This window comes from Phoca vitulina, unplaced genomic scaffold, assembly GCF_004348235.1.
Source record: "Phoca vitulina isolate PV1807 unplaced genomic scaffold, GSC_HSeal_1.0 scaffold45, whole genome shotgun sequence".
NCBI classification, from domain to species: Eukaryota; Metazoa; Chordata; class Mammalia; order Carnivora; family Phocidae; genus Phoca; species Phoca vitulina.
Window position 1 is genome coordinate 7,261,650 of NW_022589748.1, and position 19,874 is coordinate 7,281,523.

The 19,874-nt window shown below is 45.1% G+C and overlaps 1 protein-coding gene across 2 annotated transcripts in view; it reads left to right on the top strand.

Moving 5' to 3' along the window:
* The window catches only part of GALNT17 (polypeptide N-acetylgalactosaminyltransferase 17), a 448,158-nt gene that overhangs the window by 384,614 nt on the left and 43,670 nt on the right, over positions 1 to 19,874 (top strand). For both annotated transcript variants that reach the window (XM_032430645.1, XM_032430646.1), the window contains one exon: positions 17,289 to 17,474. In XM_032430645.1, coding sequence (XP_032286536.1) covers positions 17,289 to 17,474 — 186 coding nt within the window. The remainder of the gene's footprint in view (positions 1 to 17,288; positions 17,475 to 19,874) is intronic.

Below are 19,874 nucleotides of genomic sequence, written 5' to 3' on the forward strand. Positions count from 1 at the left end.
ATAGTGGACATCCCTGCCGCGTTCCTGACCTTAGGGGGAAAGCTCTCAGTTTTTCCCCATTGAGAATGATATTCGCTGTAGGTTTTTCATAGATGGCTTTTATGATATTGAGGTATGTACCCTCTATCCCTATACTCTGAAGAGTTTTGATCAAGAAAGGATGCTGTACTTTGTCAAATGCTTTTTCTGCATCTATTGAGAGGATCATATGATTCTTGTTCTTTCTTTTGTTAATGTATTGTATCACGTTGATTGATTTGCGGATGTTGAACCAACCTTGCAGCCCAGGGATAAATCCGACTTGGTCGTGGTGAATAATCCTTTTAATGTACTGTTGGATCCTATTGGCTAGTATTTTGGTGAGAATTTTTGCATCCATGTTCATCAGGGATATTGGTCTGTAATTCTCCTTTTTGATGGGGTCTTTGTCTGGTTTTGGGATCAAGGTAATGGTGGCCTCATAAAATGAGTTTGGAAGTTTTCCTTCCATTTCTATTTTTTGGAACAGTTTCAGAAGGATAGGTATTAATTCTTCTTGAAATGTTTGGTAGAATTCCCCTGGGAAGCCATCTGGCCCTGGGCTTTTGTGTTTTGGGAGATTTTTGATGACTGCTTCTATTTCCTTAGTGGTTATAGGTCTGTTCAGGTGTTCTATTTCTTCCTGGTTCAGTTTTGGTAGTTGATACATCTCTAGGAATGCATCCATTACTTCCAGGTTATCTAATTTGCTGGCATAGAGTTGCTCATAATATGTTCTTATAATTGTTTGTATTTCTTTGGTGTTGGTTGTGATTTCTCCTCTTTCATTCATGATTTTGTTGATTTGGGTCATTTCTCTTTTCTTTTTGATAAGTCTGGCCAGGGGCTTATCAATCTTGTTAATTCTTTCAAAGAACCAGCTCCTAGTTTTGTTGATCTGTTCTACTGTTCTTTTGGTTTCTATTTCATTGATTTCTGCTCTGATCTTTATTATTTCTCTTCTCCTGCTGGGTTTAGGCTTTATTTGCTGTTCTTTCTCCAGCTCCTTTAGGTGTAGGGTTAGGTTGTGTACTTGAGACCTTTCTTGTTTCTTGAGAAAGGCTTGTATTGCTATATACTTTCCTCTTAGGACTGCCTTTGCTGTATCCCAAAGATTTTGAATAGTTGTGTTTTCATTTTCATTGGTTTCCATGAATTTTTTTAATTCTTCTTTAATTTCCTGGTTGACCCACTCATTCTTCAGTAGGATGCTCTTTAGCCTCCATGTATTTGAGTTCTTTCCGACTTTCCTCTTGTGATTGAGTTCTAGTTTCAAAGCATTGTGGTCTGAAAATAGGCAGGGGATGATCCCAATCTTCTGGTACTGGTTGAGACCTGATTTACGACCTAGGATGTGATCTATTCTGGAGAATGTTCCATGGGCACTAGAGAAGAATGTGTATTCCGTTGCTTTGGGATGGAATGTTCTGAATATGTCTGTGAAGTCCATTTGGTCCAGTGTGTCATTTAAAGTCTTTATTTCCTTATTGATCTTTTGCTTAGACGATCTGTCCATTTCAGTGAGGGGGGTGTTAAAGTCCCCCACTATTATTGTATTGTTGTCGATGTGTTTCTTTGCTTTTGTTATTAATTGCCTTATATAATTGGCTGCTCCCATGTTAGGGGCATAGATATTTACAATTGTTAGATCTTCTTGTTGGATAGACCCTTTAAGTAGGATATAGTGTCCTTCCTCATCTCTTATTACAGTCTTTGGTTTAAAAGCTAATTTGTCTGATATAAGGATTGCCACCCCAGCTTTCTTTTGGTGTCCATTAGCATGGTAAATGGTTTTCCACCCCCTCACTTTCAATCTGGGGGTGTCTTTGGGTCTAAAATGAGTCTCTTGCAGACAGCATATCGATGGGTCTTGTTTTTTAATCCAATCTGATAGCCTGTGTCTTTTGATTGGGGCATTTAGCCCATTTACATTCAGGGTAACTATTGAAAGATAGGAATTCAGTGCCATTGTATTGCCTGTAAAGTGACTGTTACTGTATATTGTTTGTGTTCCTTTCTGGTCTATGTTGCTTTTAGGCTCTCTCTTTGCTTAGAGGACCCCTTTCAATATTTGTTGTAGGGCTGGTTTCGTGTTTGCAAATTCCTTTAGTTTTTGTTTGTCCTGGAAGCTTTTTATCTCTCCTTCAATTTTCAATGACAGCCTAGCTGGATATAGTATTCTTGGCTGCATATTTTTCTCATTTAGTGCTCTGAATATGTCCTGCTAGTCCTTTCTGGCCTGCCAGGTCTCTGTGGATAAGTCTGTTGCCAATCTAATGTTTCTACCATTGTAGGTTACATATCTCTTGTCCCGAGCTGCTTTCAGGATTTTCTCTTTGTCTCTGAGACTCATAAGTTTTACTATTAGATGTTGGGGTGTTGACCTATTTTTATTGATTTTGAGAGGGGTTCTCTGTGCTTCCTGGATTTTGATGCCTGTTTCCTTCCCCAAATTAGGGAAGTTCTCTGCTATAATTTGGTCCATTATACCTTCTGCCCCTCTCTCTCTTTCTTCTTCTTCTTCCGGGGTCCCAATTATTCTAATGTTGTTTCGTCTTATGGTATCGTTTATCTCTCGAATTCTGCCCTCGTGATCCAGTAGTTGTTTATCTCTCTTTTTCTCAGCTTCTTTATTTTCCATCATTTGGTCTTCTATCTCACTGATTCTTTCTTCTGCCTCATTTATCCTAGCAGTTAGCGCCCCCATATTTGATTGCACCTCATTGATAGCCTTTTTGATTTCGACTTGGTTCGATTTTAGTTCTTTTACTTCTCCAGAAAGGGTTTCTCTAATAACTTCCATGTTTTTTTCAAGCCCAGCTAGTATCTTTAAAGTGATGATTCTGAACTCTAGATCTGACATCGTACTAATGTCCGTATTGAGTAGGTCCCTGGCAGTCGGTACTACCTCTTGTTCTTTTTGTTGAGGTGATTTTTTCCGTCTTGTCATTTTGTGCAGAGGAGAATAGATTAATGAGAGAACAAAATGCTAGCAGGGTAACAACGTCCCCAGAAAATATACTCTAAACAAATCAGAAAAGACCTGAAGCAGTGGGAAAAGAAAGGGAAAGAGAGAAAAAAGAAAAGGAAAGCAAAAAAGAAAAAAGAAAAAGATAAAGATAAAAACAAACAAAAGCAGAACAAAACAAAACAAAACAAAAACAGAGTGTGATCAAATATGATCAGGCTGGATTATAGATCAGTGCCACACACTAGATTTTGGGTGTATTTTGGTCTGTTAAAAGAAAGTCCCTCCCAAAATTTTAAAGAAAGAAAAACTTATATATGTACAAAAATAAGGGTTGATATGATGAAGGGATGGAATATGACTGTAAAGATGGAAATTATAAAAAATTTTTAAAAAGGATTTGATAAGTTGTTTGAAAAAAGAAAGAATAGGATTAAAAAAAAAAAGAAAGAAAAAAGGGAGAGAATGTGATCAGGCAGGGGAGTAGAAAAAAACCATACACTAGAGATTTAGAGTATATTTTGATCTGTTAGAAGAAACTATCTCAAGATTTTAAAGAGAGAACAACTTATATATATATGCCAAAAATACGGGTAACTACTATGAAGGGATAGAATATGACTTTAAAAATGAAAAATAAAAATGTTTTTTTTTAAAAAAGGGATTGATAAGATGTTGGTTGAAAAAGGGAAAAAGAAAAATTCAAAAAAAAAGAAAAAAGGAAAAAAGAAAAAAAGACAGTTAAAAAAAATAATTAACTTTGAAAGACTAAAGAATCATGGTAAAAAAGCCATGAATTCTATGTGCAGTATTCCCCTAACGCTGGAGTTCTGCCGTTCTCATTGATCGGTAAACCTGGTCTTGGCTGGCTGTTCTCGCTGATCTCCTGGGGGAGGGGCCTGTTGCCGTGGTTCCCAAATGTCTTTGCCGGAGGCAAAATTGCCCCGCCCTTGCCCGTCCCGGCTAAGTAATCTGCTCGGGTTTGCTCTCCGGAGCTTTTGTTCCCTGCAAGCTTTCCGTACAGCTTTGGAGGCGGAGATTGAAAATGGCGGCCTCCCAGTCTCCGCCCCGGCGGAGCAGAGAACCCGGGGTCCCGCTCCTCAGCGAGCCCCCAGAGAAAAGCAGTCAGTCACTCCCATCTCCCCGGTCTCCGGCCGCACTCCGCGCTCACCCGGCCTGTGACCGCGCCTTTCTATCTGGCACCCGACCCCGGGTGGAGTCTCCAAGCCCAGCAGATCCCCGCGGTGCGCTCCCGCACCTCTCCTCCCGGGGGAGGAAGGGGAGTCTCCCCGGATCTGCCGCTTGTTGGGTCCCTGCTGGAGGAGCAGTGGCCCGACTGTGCCGCGGATCACAGTTTATGACAACCCCGAGCTGAGAGCCCGCGCCTGGGCTCCGTCTCTGCAGCCGGCTTCCCTGCTCCGATCCCTGGGAGCTCTGCCGCACTCAGGCACCCCCGGTCTTTCTGTGACCCCGAGGGTCCTGAGACCACACTGTCCCGCGAGGGTTCCACCCCCCACTTCGCCACCAGAGTGACGTCCCTCAGCGGAGCAGACTTCTAAAAGTTCCGATTTTGTGCTCCGTGGCTCTATCACTTGCCAGAAGCAGCCGACGGAGGCCCCTCCCCCGCCGTCTATCCTCCCGAATAACGCCTCGGATTCACTTCTCCGCACGTCCTACCTTCCAGAAAGTGATCGCTTTTCTGTTCAGAGAGTTGTTGCTATTCTTTTCTTCGATCTCCTGTTGAGTTTGTAGGTGTTCAGAATGGTTTGATCCCTATCCAGCTGAATTCCTGAGAGGAGACGAAATCCAGGTCTCCTACTCCTCCGCCATCTTGCTCCGCCCCCCTGGAGATTTTTTATAAAAGTAATTTTCCCTTACAAAAGGGGAACTTCTGCTCTGTTTTCAGAGCTTCTGTGTCTGCTGTTTCTCAAAATAATCAGCTCAAAATAATCTTTATGACAAAGAGGCATATTTCAGGGTGGCATATTCTGGTCTCCTACAGTGGCCATTCCTGGGGCTTGAGCAAGGACAGGAGGATAGGGACGCCCAAGAGGCATATATCTGAGGCAGAGTGTTGGCAAGGGCAATGAAGGGCACAACCCACACAGGCACTTGGGGCACAGGCCTGGACATTTTGGGGAGACTATTAGGCTGGACAAGCTAGCACAGCTTATCAGCATGCCAGTCCTGCCAGTGTATTCAGTGCCCAATCAGGGAAAAACCTTCTGGAAACTCAGTCCAGCCCATCCTCCTCTCAGTTGGTACTGGGAGCATAGAGAGAATGTGGCATCAGAAATCTAGCCTTGAAGTCATATAACAATGACGTCCCAGATAACGTGTATTGAGAACTTGGAGCCATGCACTGCTCTAAGCACTTGACATATAGCACGTCTCATTTAAATATCACGACAACCCAGAGAGGTAAGGATGGATATTATCCTTCACTATACAGGGGAGGACATTGGGACACAGAAAGGCTAAGTTGCCTAAGGTCAACTAATGAGCAGTGGAACCAGGGCTGGAAGCATGCAGTCTGAAACCTGGGTCCAAGCCCAGGAACCACATCACTGGTCTCCCATTGAAAGGCTGGGAGACTCTGCAGTGTCCCTGCATTTTTACATCCACAGCCTCAAGTGGCCCTCATAATGACTCTGTGGTGTAGGCAGGCGGGTAGTATGACTCCATCTTATAGGTGAGGAAGCCTTAAGTCTGGGAGGAAAGAGGAAAACGACTTGCTTAACTTCACAAGCTGGACTTTGGAGAAGGTAGAACAAGAATATTGGCCTCTGCTGCACGGTTCATTTTTCTGTCCTCATGGCCATCTCCATGCTACCTCTACACACAGCCCAGGGAAGGAATGATTTAGGAGACCTTGAACACCAGAACATTTGCATGATGAAGAGTGAGGAGAGGGAGAGAAATGACATTGGTAGCCAACTTCATTTTCTCCATACGGCCTCTGATAATAATGAAAAGACAAACAACCCAATTAAAAATTGGGCAAAGGATCTGAATAGACATTTCTCCAAAGAAGATATACAAATGGCCAATAAGCCCATGAAAAGATGTTCAACATCATTAGCCATCAGGGAAATGCAAATCACAACCACAACAAGATGCTACTTCACACCCACTAGAATAGCTCTAATCAAAAAGATGGACGTTAACAAGGGTAAGTGAGGATGTGGAGAAATGAGAACCCTCATTACACTGATGGTGGGAATATAAAATGGTGCAGTCACTTTGGAAAAGATTAGCAGCTCTTCGAGAGATTAAACATAGAGTGACCGTATGACTCAGTAAATCCACTCCTAGGTATATACCCAAGAGAAATGAAAATATGTCCATGTCCATATAAACACCTGTACGTGGATGTTCACAGCAGCATTATTCATAACAGCCAAAATGGAAACAGCCAAAATGTCCATCAATGGATGAACGTATAAACAAAATGTAGTACAGTATCCAGCCATAAAAAGGAATGAAGTACAGATATATGTTACAACATGGATAAAGCTTGAAGATATTATGCTAAGTGAAAGAAGTCAACCACAATGGGCCACATATTATATAATTCTGCTTATATGATATATATCCAGAATAGGCAAATCCATAGCGACAACGTAGATTAGTGATCGTATATAGCTGGGGGTGGTAATGAGGGGGCTGACTGGTCATGAGTATGGGGTTTCTAGTTGGGTGATGAAAATGTTCTAAAATAGGTGGTGATGATGGTTGCATAACTCTGTGAATATACTAAAACTACTGAATTTTTACACTTTAAACAGGTGAATTTTATCATATGTGGGTTCTATCTTAATAGAACTATTATATATTAAGGAAAACAAAAAAGCAAAAAACAAAAGCCTCAGCCTACTAAGATTCCCTCTTCAGCCAGATCTGATGTGATGCCCTGGCCTGTGGTCCTATGAGTTAACTCATTCCATTTTGCATCCCCTCCATGTTCTGTTGGACTATTTGCTGGACATTCTACAGCATCTCTTAGTCTCTTTTAGACTTGGATATTGGTGGTAATTGCCTAGTAGTGACTTTGACCCCTTTCTGCTCTCTATGGTTCATGTTCAAACAAGCCTGCTAATGCCCCCTAACAGCTTGCCTTTGCCCTCAACACTCCCACTCATTTCGTGCCCCAAGGATAGTAGGCAGGCCCACTGGGCCACTTAGTCAGGACCTGGACAAGACACTGGCCTTGGTCTGGGCTGGGTGAGGATTCTGGACAAAATTAATTAATTTCTCTTAATTTCGTTCTTAATTAATTTTCATAGATCAGAAATAGCCCATATCCCCCAAACGAAAGAAACCAACATTTGATGGTATAACATGCACAGTTTTGACAGTATGAGTGACACAGAAGACTCACTCACACACACCACCTTGGGTCATCTTGGCCTGTGTGTCCTCACAGGAGTAAAGACTAAGATGTTGAGTGCCCCATAGTGAGTGAGGAAGACCAGCAGCCATCTTGCTTTCTACTCACCTTAACATCTTAGGAAGTGATAGTACTTGTTTTGTGGGGTATGAAAGATGGTCTCCCAGAGAAAGCCAACTATACAACTGATAATAGAATAAAAGAAAGTGATGGCTGCTTACCAGAAATAAGTTTGGGACAAATTAAAAGGATGGACACACTTAGCCATGGTTTAGATCTGAGATCTGGTAGTGTCTCTTTTACACCCTATGCCAAGACAAGAAAATGCCATTCAAGAAATTTGTTCAGTAAATGGCACAGGGGATGTTGACTGGTTCATAGGGAGAAAATACAGTTTTGGTGCATGCCTGGAGACTGCTTGTGATAGAAGGTGCACACGAGAACCCAAGGCACCCTAGAGATTTGATTCAGAGATAAAGCAATGGTCTAGATAACATGCCTGAATTCATTAGTTGGAGGATTCCTGGTGGTCTCAAGATTACTCCTCAAGAAAGTCAACACCGGGGTGGGCAGCCTAAGGAAGCTGGTGTCCTCCACTGGTGATGACCCTGGCCCTCCAGGCTGGGACCCTAGCCCTCCAGCCTGGGACTGAGGCTGGGACGTAAGTGTAGGGAATCATAGACACTGAACACCAGAGCTGAAAGGAGCCTCAGAGATAGCCTCCCCGTCATTTATAGGTGAGAAAACTGGGGTTGGGAGGGGTAGAATGAGTGTGCCCAAACTGTGGGAGAAATAGAGCCTGTGGCCTTTCCTTACTAGAGAATAAAATGGTTGATTCCTCCTCAGTATCTATCAGCTTGTGCTAGAGGATGCCTCCCACGTGGGTCCCGGCTGGGCTGGATTTGCACTGAGTCAGGGTGACAAGGAGCAGCAGTCCCAGAATCACAAGGGTGGTTTTGGGTTTGTGGGCATACAACTTGGGGAGACTCAGAGCTTCATGGTGTTGAGTCCTATAATAAAGGTCCTTGGTCAATCTGATTTTCCTTTCTGTGCCTATCATTTGTATGTCTAGACTATTTCCATCTTTCATCTTCATTTCATTTCTCCCTCCGTCCCTCTTATGCCCTCTCTCCAGACCCATTCCACACATGCGCCCTCCATCCCCTGCTGCATTCATTAATGTATTCATATGTTCATTCATCGAACAAAAAATTTGTCAGGTGCTCACTGATGTGCTGGACCCGGTGCTGGGCAGTGGGGATGCAGGATGACATGGGTCTTGTCCTCATCGAGCTAATAGCCCAGTAAAGAAAAGAGAAAGTAATATTCTCACATACCCACTGTGTGGGGGGCACGCTCACAAAATCACAAGTGCAGTAAGTTGTGCTTACACGAGTGTATGTGAGCATATAATAGGGGGCTCTGGCTTTATGGGGGGCTTCCCTGAGGAAACGTTGATTGAGCTAAGGCTGAGGTTGGAGGAAGAGGTATAGAGGCAGAGAAGAAAGCAGTGTAAGCAGTGTCCCAGGCAGGGGCGTAGCAAAGGCTCCAAGGCTGGAAAAAGAGAAAGAAGGGTCACTCGGGGGAGCTGTGGAGATGATGATGGTGGGGTGAGGCATGCAAGTCCTCAAAAGTCACTTTAAGATTCTGGGCTTTATTCTCAGAGCAAGTGGGAGCCCACAGAGTGTTCAGGGGAATGATGTGATCAGATCACGGGAGTCTGGCTGCTGAGTGGAGGCCAGATGAATGGAGCCATCGGAAGGTGGGTGCTGTGGTCCAGGTGGTGACAGCTTAGAGTGATGGTGGAGGAGGTCGTGGTCTGGTGGTCATGGCGGGTGTGAGGGGAAAGGACTGCAACTGAGCCATAGTTAAGAGTCATTGTCTGCAGGACTTGGTGATGGATTGACCAGTACCTGGGAGCAGAGCGCTGAGCAAATGGCACCTGGATTTCTTTCTGGATCCTGCAGCTTCCTGTTCAATCTGAATGAATGGGGCGTGGGGGCAGAGGGAGGTACAGAAGGCTCTGGGCCCCCTCCTGTAACAGCATCTGAGGCTCTTTCCAGAGACAGCTGCCCCGCCCCCCGATGGTGCCTGGAGCATCTCAGGAAAAGTGGCTTTCATGTTCTCAGGGTGCTCACTGTTCATACTCTAGTGACACAGCTGAGAATTCTCACTAGATTACTTTGGCTACAAACCTACTCATTCCCAAACAGTACTTTCTGCTGCTTTTGAACAACAGCTGGCTTCTAAAAATGGTGCAATAAAACTAGACCTTGAATATTTGAATTCTTGTAGTGGTTTCCAAAGCCAGACACACAAGATAATCCACTGGGGTCCAAGAGGAATATATTAGCATTTCCATTTCTATATAATTTCAAATGTCTTTCTATATACACTTATCATCTGTAAAATCTAGTAGTACGATAGCACATGCATATAATTTAAAATGGATAAAGACAAACCATGAGAGACCCTTAACTCTGGGAAACAAACTGAGGGTTGTGGAAGGGGAGGTGGGTGGGGGGATGGGGTAACCGGGCGATGGGCATTAAGGAGGGCATGTGATGTGATGAGCACTGGGTGTTATACGCAACTAATGAATAAATGAACACTACATCAAAAACTAATGGTGTACTTACTCTATGCTGACTAATTGAATTTAAATTTAAAAAAAAAATGGACAAAGTCAACAGATTGGAGGATGGGCTTCAACTGTTTTTTTCCAGATGAGAACGTATATCAAAACTGTTTAGAGGCCACTGCCTACAATAGGTGATATAAATGAACCAGCCACATTGGCTTTAGCTCCTGACCTCCTCCACAGCTCCTCACCTCCATCAAAGCAGTGACTTCTGGCTTCCTCATTTTGCCCCCTTCCCGACCAGGCTCCTTGGTGATAGAGGCACTGGGGAGAGTGTGGTCTGAACAGTACCTCTTCCCAATATCCCTGGAACCACTACCCAATGTTCTGAGCTTTGGCCAGGCACATCGTAACTTCTCTTGGCCTCAATCATAAAACCATAGACCCGGAATAGATATTAAATGACTTTAGGCCTGTGGTTCCCAAACCTGGGTACACGTAAGGGACGCTTTTAAACACCCAGTGGTACCTCAGCTCCTCCCTGGAGAATGTGATTCATAGGTCTGGGGTGGGACCCAGACATTTGTAATTTTAAAGCACTCCCTTGGTGATTTGGAGGCACAACCAGGTTTGGGAACCAGCGATGTGGGCCAGCTTTTCATCCTGCCCTTGAAGGGAAGACTTGAGACCCTGGGAAGGACGGAGGACATCCAGGGAGACCAGGAGACAGGCTGAGATCCGGGCGTAATTCTGGAAATACCAACTTTTGTCTTGCCTGATGACATACTTTCCATCGTCTTTAAGACTCTAATGAGCTATTTAAATATTTATGAAGCAACATGAGTTGAATGAATGAAATGCATCAAAAGATGGAATTAAGCCAGCATGCCCTTGAAGACTCTCTCTCTGGAGCATTGGTGGGGAAATCAGAAATCATTCGCACTCATTGACATCCTTCTCCCAGTGTCCTCTTCTTCCAGGGCATCACTGTCCAAAGCAGGAAGGATGTGTTCTTGTGATGCTCTTTTGCCTCCAGAGGCCCTGGTAGCTTTGGGCAGGCTTTCCGGCCCAGGACGTGATGCTACCACACTATGTCCAGTTGCACAAGCAGAAAACCTAGGAGTCCTTCTTGGTCCTTCTTCGTCTCTGCCAAATCCAACCCATTGCTCAAGATTTTGCCATTAAAAAGCTTAAATCTGTCAACCTCAGTTTCTATTCCACTGCCCTAGGCAAAGCTACCAGCATTTCTCCCCAGGATGACAGTAAGACCCTCCTTCCTCCTCTTTCTCCCCTCTCTTTGCTACTGACCTGTTTCCCACACTTCAGCTAGCATGACTTTCAAATTTCGTATCTTTCAGTGGCTTCTCATTTAGAACAAAGATCAGTTTCCTCAATGTGGTCTATAGGCCTGGCTGGTAGGAGCCCTGCCTGCCCACCCAGCCTCATTTCAGGCTCTTCTCCCCCCTTCCACCCCTGCTCTGAGATATAGCCACATGGCTGTTCTTTCAGTTTCTTGAATATTCTACTTAAGTCAGTTGTTTATGTACACTCAAGTTCAGTGGCTTGGAAGAAAATTGATTTGCTCACAATTCTGGAGTCTGGCGGTTTGGGCTGGGATCAGCTAGGTGGTTCTTCTGCTCTTCACAGCATTGGTGGGCTCATTCACGCATAGGTGGTCAGTCAGTGCCTTGGCTGGAGGTGTATGGTCCAGCTGAGGCCCAAGACACATGAGAAAGGCCAGGCCGGACCCCCTTCACCCCATGGCCTTTCATCCGCAGCTTCTTTACAGCATGGTGGACTCAGGATCCCAAGAGGGAGAAAGTGAAAACTGTAAACCCTCTTAAGGCCTGGCCTTGGAAAGTGTGAAACATCACTTCTAGTGCATTCTATTCATCAGTGCAAGTCTTAAGGGTAGCCTAGATCCAAGAGAATGGAAAGTAGATCTAACCCTTTGATGGAAAGGAGCATGGGAGGGATTGTTGCAGGCATCTTGAACACAGCCCACCACCCCAGGCTCCCCCTACGCAAGGCCACTGCACCTGTCCTGGTTTCCCCTGTGCTTGAGCTCTCATCCACTTTGCCCACTTCCTTAACCAAGTAAGCTCAGTCTAGGCCTTCTGATTTCACCTTACCTGTCCCATGTCAGGGATACTTTCTATGAGCCTATGGGCCACATCCCTTTCTTGAATGCTAGTTTTTCCAGCACTGTGTTGCTTTCCTTCATAGGAATTAGCTTCATTTCTGAGAGTGCACATCTACCTGTGATAATTTAATAAGTGTGTTTCCCTTGCAAGACCATCAACTTCATGAGAGCAAGGAGCAACTTGTTTGTTGACACTCCCTATGTCATTCTTATGCTAGAAAGTAAGCTCTGAGTGGAATTTTCTGGCTGAATAAAGTAATTAATACTTGTTCCTGGAGTTACCACACCTCCTGATGGTCACCTTCCCACTTCCCAGGCAAAGGGTCACCAAGAGCCACACCATGGCTTCTCTGCACCCCCAGGACTGGTCCCAGAGCTTGGAGTGTGCTGTCTTCCTGGCCCATTTCAGCCCATATAAAGAAGTGGGCCTACTCCCCACTTCTTCCACCTTGGTATCAGAGATGTACCAATTAGTCTTTCATCCTCACCTTCTTATTCATTTCCCTTTGGTATCATTTCATCCAGTCTTTGTAGGACTCACCATTTGGGCTGATAAATAGTAATGGTCATCCTTCCTTGGGATCAGCTGTACTTGGGACGCATGTACCTAGTGGTTATGTCTGGGAGAAGGATAAACTAGATCACTCCCTGCTTAGGGAGCTACCCTTTTGATTTCATACCTCTCAGGTAGAGTAGGAGGTTAGGTGAATAGCAGTCCTCTGGAATAGACCTCGGCAGCTGCCTTAGCTCACGCTGTTGGTCTTTGTCTAAAGTATTCAGTCCACTTTCTTGAAAAGCTTCCCTTCTACTGTCTACACTCAGTCATTGACCATGGGCACACTCCACATCAACTTATCAACACTTAGGGCCAACCCATGAGCTCTGATGTGACCACTCCTGCCAACTTGGAGCAGAGCCTCCCGAGAATTGAGAATCACTCAACTCACTGGCTCCTTCCAGTTCCCCTTGCAGTGCCACACCACCAGATGGCTTTGTGTGACAGGAGGCTAACCTTGACTCCCCTCACAATGAAATGACACCCCTAACCTTGAGGGTATCGTTGGTGCCATCCTGCCCCCCTCACTCACCCTGGCTACAGTGCAGGTCAGAGGTGCAAGCTGTGGCTAAGGAAATGCTGGAGGACTCATGGCCACAGGTCAGCTCCCCCTGCATTGGTGGGGTCGAGCTGCGGTGCCCACCAAGTAAGGGCTGGCATGCTGGTATGGCATGGGGTTGGGTTGTGGTTGTGGATCTCGCACTTACTGACTGTGGATTGTAAACAACTTAATCAACCTCTTGGGTCCTCAGTTTTCCTCATCTATGAGGATTTCATGAGGTACTTGATGTTTGGTGCTTGGTTGTGAGGATTTGGCTGGTCCTAGGTTCTGGAGCAGGCAGAGTGAAGACACTCACCTCTGGAGGGGAGGGTTTGCAGAAGTGGAGGATGGGGGAAGGGTAGAGCAGAGGGGAGCTCCCGGGACCTACTCCAGGGCTGGGGCTGTCCCTCAGGGCCCAAGGGACTGGGCTTGGTTTGCTTCCCACACCTACCGGGTATTTATGTGTCTCCTCCTTCTTCTCTGTTCTTCCTTCCTCCCTCCCTCCCCTCCCCTCCCTCCTTCCCTCCCTCACTCCTTTCTTTTCTTCCTTTCCTTTTCTTCCTTTCCTTTCCTTTCCCTTCCCTTCCCTTTCCTTTTTCCTTCTGTCTCTCTCTCTCTCTCTCTCTCTCTCTTTCTTTCTTTCACTTTGAATCACCTCTTCTGTCTGATAGTTCCAGAGTACCTTGCAGTGAGTGTTTCAGTGATGTCATTTTCGGTCTCATACAAGATGTGCGGCTGCTGGTTGTTCATGCTTATGACCCTAAAACCAGTCTAAGTCACTGGAGGTGACAGGCTGAGGTGTATACCAAGGCCAGGCAGGCACAGGATGGTAACAGGAATGTGTTGCAGGCAGAAGAGGTCTATGATGATGTTACCGTCATCTGGGCCAGCGTCCAACCCTGGTGATTCACTCTAGGTTTGCTGGGTCCAGCAGAGGGCTGTACCATCAAGACACTAAACAGTCTGACAGCCCCTTGCCTCTCCCCAGACCATACAGGAAGAGCTAAGTGGCTCTGAGTTGGTGTCCACTGAGTGTGCCAACTGGTATCCACATGGCAGAGCCCAGGACAGGAAGTCAGTGTCCCTGTCACACAGGACAGACGTGCTGTGCTGCCTGCCTCCCAGCCTGGCACACCATTTCCCACTCTTGTTCAAGAAGCTTGGGGTCTGACCTGGCCCCTCTGTTCTCTCAGCCCACCCATAGCAAGGAAGGCCACCTGACACCCCTTGTGAGCCTAGTGGCAGCCCCTAGGACAATCTGGAATAATTTGGACTATCCTGACCTTGGTCTGGACTGCTTACAGAAGACTGGCACCAAGTTGGCCTGCCTGTGGGTTCTGTTTCCACCTGGCACCTCCATTCTTGTGACTGGGTTTCTGGCTTTTGCTAAGGCCCTTCATACGCCTGCACCTGTGATCCCTGCTCAGAAACTGGTCTTCACAGAACTCGGCTTTGGCCTGCATCACTTCTCCTTAGCTCCCCAAACTGGAATCTATCCCTTGAATCTTCTTTTCCCTATCTCTCTGTGGAATTATCTATCCATCTACCTATTTATTTTTGTCACAGCTTTGTTGAGCTATTCACATACCATTACGATTCACCCACTTAAAGTATACAACTCAGTGTTTTTAGTATATTTAAAGAGTTGTTCAGTGATCACCTCAATCAATATCAGAACATTTTTATCACCCTAAAAGGAAACCCCATACCCACTGGCACTGGCCACTCTACCTTCCTCCAACCTGAGGCAACCATCAGTTTTTTTTTTTTTTAATTTTTATTTTTTTAAAGATTTTATTTATTTATTCATGAGAGACAGAGAGAGAGAGAGGCAGAGGGAGAAGCAGGCTCCCAAGGAGCAGGGAGCCCGATGCGGGACTCGATCCCAGGACCCTGGGATCATGACCTGAGCCGAAGGCAGATGCTTAACGACTGAGCCACCCAGGTGTCCCAACCATCAGTTTTCTTTCTGTCTCTATGGATTTTCTTATACTGGACATTTCATATAAATGGGATCATGTAATATACTGTCCTTTGTGACTGGCCCCTTTCCCTTAGCATAATGTTTTCAGGGTTCATCCATAGTGTAGCATGTGTCAGTGTTTTATTTATTTTATTGCTAAATAATATTGCATTGTATGGATATACCATTTTTGTTTATCTATTCATCAGTTAATGAACATTTGCCTAATTGTAGGTCATGAAAATTTGCCCTTACATTTTCTTCTAAGAGTTCTACAGTTTTAGCTCTTACATTTAGGTCTTTGATCCACTTCAAGTTAATTTTTGTATATGTTGTGAGGTGGGTGGTAAAAATTCTTTCCTTGGCATGCTGTCTGGCACAGTTTGTTGAAAAGACTATTTTCCCCCATTGAATTGTCTTGGCACCCTTGTTGAAAGTCAGTCAGTTATAAATGTGAGGGTTTATTTCTAGACTCTTGATTCTATCCTATTGTCTGTCCTTATGCCTGCACCACACTGTCTTGATTATAGTAGCTTTGTGTTTTGAGATCAGAAGTGGAAGTCCTCCAGCTTCATTCTTTTCAAGGTTTTTTGAGTCCCTTGTATTTCCACATGGATTTTAGGTTCAGTTTGTTAATTTGTTAATTTCCACAAAGAAGCCATTTGGAGTTTTGATGGGGATTGTGTTGAGTCTTTAAATCAATTTGGGAAGTATTGCCATCTTAACGATATTAGGTCTTCAAATCCATGAACATGGGATGTCTTTCCATTCATTCCCTGAATCTTGAAACTGCCCAATGCTGCATACCTGTGCAACTCTGTATCTTTGCATATTGCCCACCCCTGGAAATTCAGCCACCGTGTTTTGCCCTGTAAGGTCTCTTACCCCTATTCCCCATAGGCCTTTAGCCATATTTGCCTCCCTGACTTGGCTTCCTTCCACTGTCAGCAACTGCCATGCCAACCCATGGGGGCACCTAATTGTCAGGTCCCAAATCAAACTACTCTGGACCACCCACTGTCTACCAATCTCTTAGCTCACAGTCTCCTCCTTGAAGATGAGGATTCATGGTTATGGGGAGAATTTTCCATCTGTATCATTTCCCTGTGGTGCAGCCAGAGTTGGGAAATAGAAACAGAAGATCACACACATGTGGAAACTTGCAAGAAGGTCCCAGTATCCTGGAGGAGGGGATCTTGGAGACTAAAGGTAGAGGTGGCTTGAAGTATCTCAGGTTGGGACAAGCAACGTTGTCTGTGCTGACTAGGTCAGCTCACCAGCACACTTTCATTTATGGAGAATATACAGGATCCTCATGGCAGGACAGTAGCATAGGTCCCTGAAACCTCTCTGTGTCCTCTCTCCCCACCAGGACCAGGAAGTTTATTTCCACAAAGTAGTCCTTGACAATCAGAAATGCTTTATTTTTCCTGCCTGGGACTGAGAGAAATTGGATAGTTCAGCTTTCCCCTGCAAGCAGGGCCTTCTGAGCCTGGATGCCTGCCATGCCCATGCAGAGACTGGCAAGTGTCACTTCCTTGGGCTTTGGCATCCCTCAAGGCAACTGCCATTTCAGCCTTCCACCTGAATATTCCAGCAATAGCAAGTGATGCCTGTACATGATAACACTGGGGCAAATGCTTCCAGAAGGCTGGGCATCTGTGCTCTTAGGACTCCAAAATAGAGTCTATTAACAATGCATAAGTAGACCGTTGTACACTTTGTGCTGATATGAATAAAGATGGGTTGTTTTTTAGTTTGAATTTTCTGTTCTAGGTCTGCAAGGCATAGCTTCGGCAGGTGGGAAAGAAAACCTCCATGGGTGCCAATTGTTCACTACTGAGAACTTAAGAAAACCCGTGCATCACCAGGGGTACCTTAGGTTAATGGGCTTCTGTTACCCAGAGCTCTATTTTAACATCCTAAGCTATTATATCTATAAAAATTCTTTGACACCTTTTATCTAGTTTAGGTTAATCTACACTGCAGTCACAGACAAACCCTGAAATACATTAGAATGTATTTCTCACTCATGATAAGTCTCCTGACCATTGCCTTGGGGCCTTGGGGAGGGGCAGCGGCCTCTAAGAATTTCTCTGTCCAGCTGATAAAGTCCTTGTGCCTCCAGGTATGGCTCTGCGGGGGCAGCATGGAGGTCCTGCCTTGCTCACGAGTGGCCCACATCGAGCGGAAGAAGAAGCCTTACAACAGCAACATTGGTTTCTACACCAAGAGGAACGCCCTCCGGGTTGCGGAGGTCTGGATGGATGATTACAAGTCTCACGTGTACATAGCGTGGAACCTGCCACTAGAGGTAAGGGGTGCAGCCTTCCCCATCGCCCTGGACCAGTGGTCCTGGGTTTGACGGGTCACTGATCCCTTTAATCAGTTGACAGTTCCTCCCCAGAAAGATGCTTATACTTGCAAAAATTATAAGAGCATTTTGAGGGGTTTCACAGACCTCCAGGTGGTAGAACCCCTACTTTACATGGGGACTGGCACAGTGGAGGGCTCAAAATTCATTTACAAAGAGTAGAGGATCTTGTTGTGTTAATCCCAGTCATGTTCTAGTAACCTGGATGCCCTGCTCCTGAACAAGCATTGTATCCAGGAGATTCTCGACCAATGGTTTTGGTACAGGCCCCCATCATTTGCTCTGACTTTGTGCCCTCCCCTGGAGCTCCAGCTGCCCCCAAGACATATGCCCCTACTGTTTACATGACTCTTCAAGTCTCCTCCATATCCTGCCCAGAATACTGAAGCCCCACAGGAGTATTGCATGGTGGCTGTACACTAGCTTGGTTGGAATCCTGCTCTACCACTTACTAGTTATGCAGTCTTGAACAAATCCATTTATCGCCTTTGTCCCTTAGGTTCCTCGCCTAAAAATAGCGATAATAGCAAGTCCTCTTTCCTAGGGTGATTGGGAAAACTAAATCTAAAGTACTTGCTTAAGTAGTAAGTACTAAGGTACCCAATCTAAGTACTAGAGTACTCAGTTTAAGTTCTGAGTCCTGAAATGCTCATTATAGGTACTTAGGTCCACAGCACAGTGAGCTGACCAGCAACCTCAGCCATGCCCTGAGAGAGTTGCCTGGAATTGTTCCCACTGAGAATTGGCAGCCCCTGCGTTTCAGGAGGCTGAAGCCCAGAGCAGCAGAAATACAGTTGAATATGAGTAAGAATTATAGATGAAGAGGATAAAAGTGAAGAATGTTTATCAAATCGTTACAGCTATTGAAATAATGTTCTAAAGCACTGACAGTCCCTTACTGCGGTATAACACTTCATAGGTGTTAAGCCAGAAGTGATTCTACACATCATTATTTATATAAACATAGGTAACACTTGCTGAGCCCTTGCTATGTCCCTGGTGCTTGGTAAGTTCCTTATTTGCAATATCTCATTTAGCACCCATAACAACCTCCTGACGGAGTTTTCTATGCTTCAGTTTCATCATCTGTAAAACAGGGATTGTTAACATTGAGCACTTCTTCATTCTCATGAAGATAAATATAAGGCTTAGAACAGAGCATAGCAAATATTAAGGGATCAATAAATGCTAGCTTGACCTGGACCTATGTGCGGTCCATTTTACAGATGGAAATTTTACAAACTGAAGCTCTGGGAAGTTAAACATGACTTGCTTAACGTCCTACCCATAGCATATGGCAGGGCAGGGATGCGAACTCACATCTTTGTTCGACTCTCCCCACAGCCCTGTGGACATCAGCACAATCGGGATTGTCATTCCTGCTTGTGGGTGAGAAGTTGTGACCTACAATGGCACTGTTACTCAGTCATAAGAGTTCAAGGCTGCTGGCTCTGTCCCAGTGCTTTCTCCAGACAACCTCTGGTCCCTGTTGCCAGCAGTACCCTCCTGGGCTTTTCGACAATGGCCATTCTCTTTCGTTATGCTTAAGCACATTAAAACCAAGAGTTAAGATATCACTGTCCAGGTTTGCCTTTGGGTCTTAAAAGTTTTACATTTAAGGGGATTTTCCTTTAAAATCACCATTTGGCTGTTGAAAGAAGAAATCTTAATGGAATAATGTGAACTCTCCCTGGCCCCCAAGTTGCTGCCTGGCTGCCCGCCATTGTAGAGACAGCACCCCATCCCTCCTGGACCACAGCCATCTTGTAGCAGAGTCTGTGGAGTATACTTCAGCTACTCTATTTTCCCCTGTCAGCACACGGCAGCCCATTACAGGTTCATTTCTGTAAAAGCAGAGTGAATTATTCATTAGAACATCATTACAAGCTTTGCCATGGAAAATTATTTTCACTTCTGTGTATAATGAACTTCACAAAGAGCCAACAAAGGGGGAAATCACACTTGTAGGGAGCAGAAAGACAGGAGGTGGTTATAGGCATTTATTTCCTTGTCTTAATCAAATAATTCCTCTAATAATTGGCTCTGAGAGTTGCTGAGGATGTGCGGGAGAGACGGAGCTGGGTACGAAGGTTGTCAATATCTGTGTGTCCCAGGGTCCCTTTCGTGTGGTGACAAGGATAGTTGACTTTGGGGGCTGCGAGTTGCACTCGGGACAGCGGTCTAGCTTGGGGCTCTATGATCAAGTGAGTCCCCTTAAACCTACTTTCTAAGCAAGCGTGCAGGACTTGAGGTTTCTCCCTGATGGTTTCTTTGAAGGCCACCTGTCCTCTCCTCTGGCCAGGATTCCCCCGTCACAAACGCCCCTTGCTTCTCTCTACT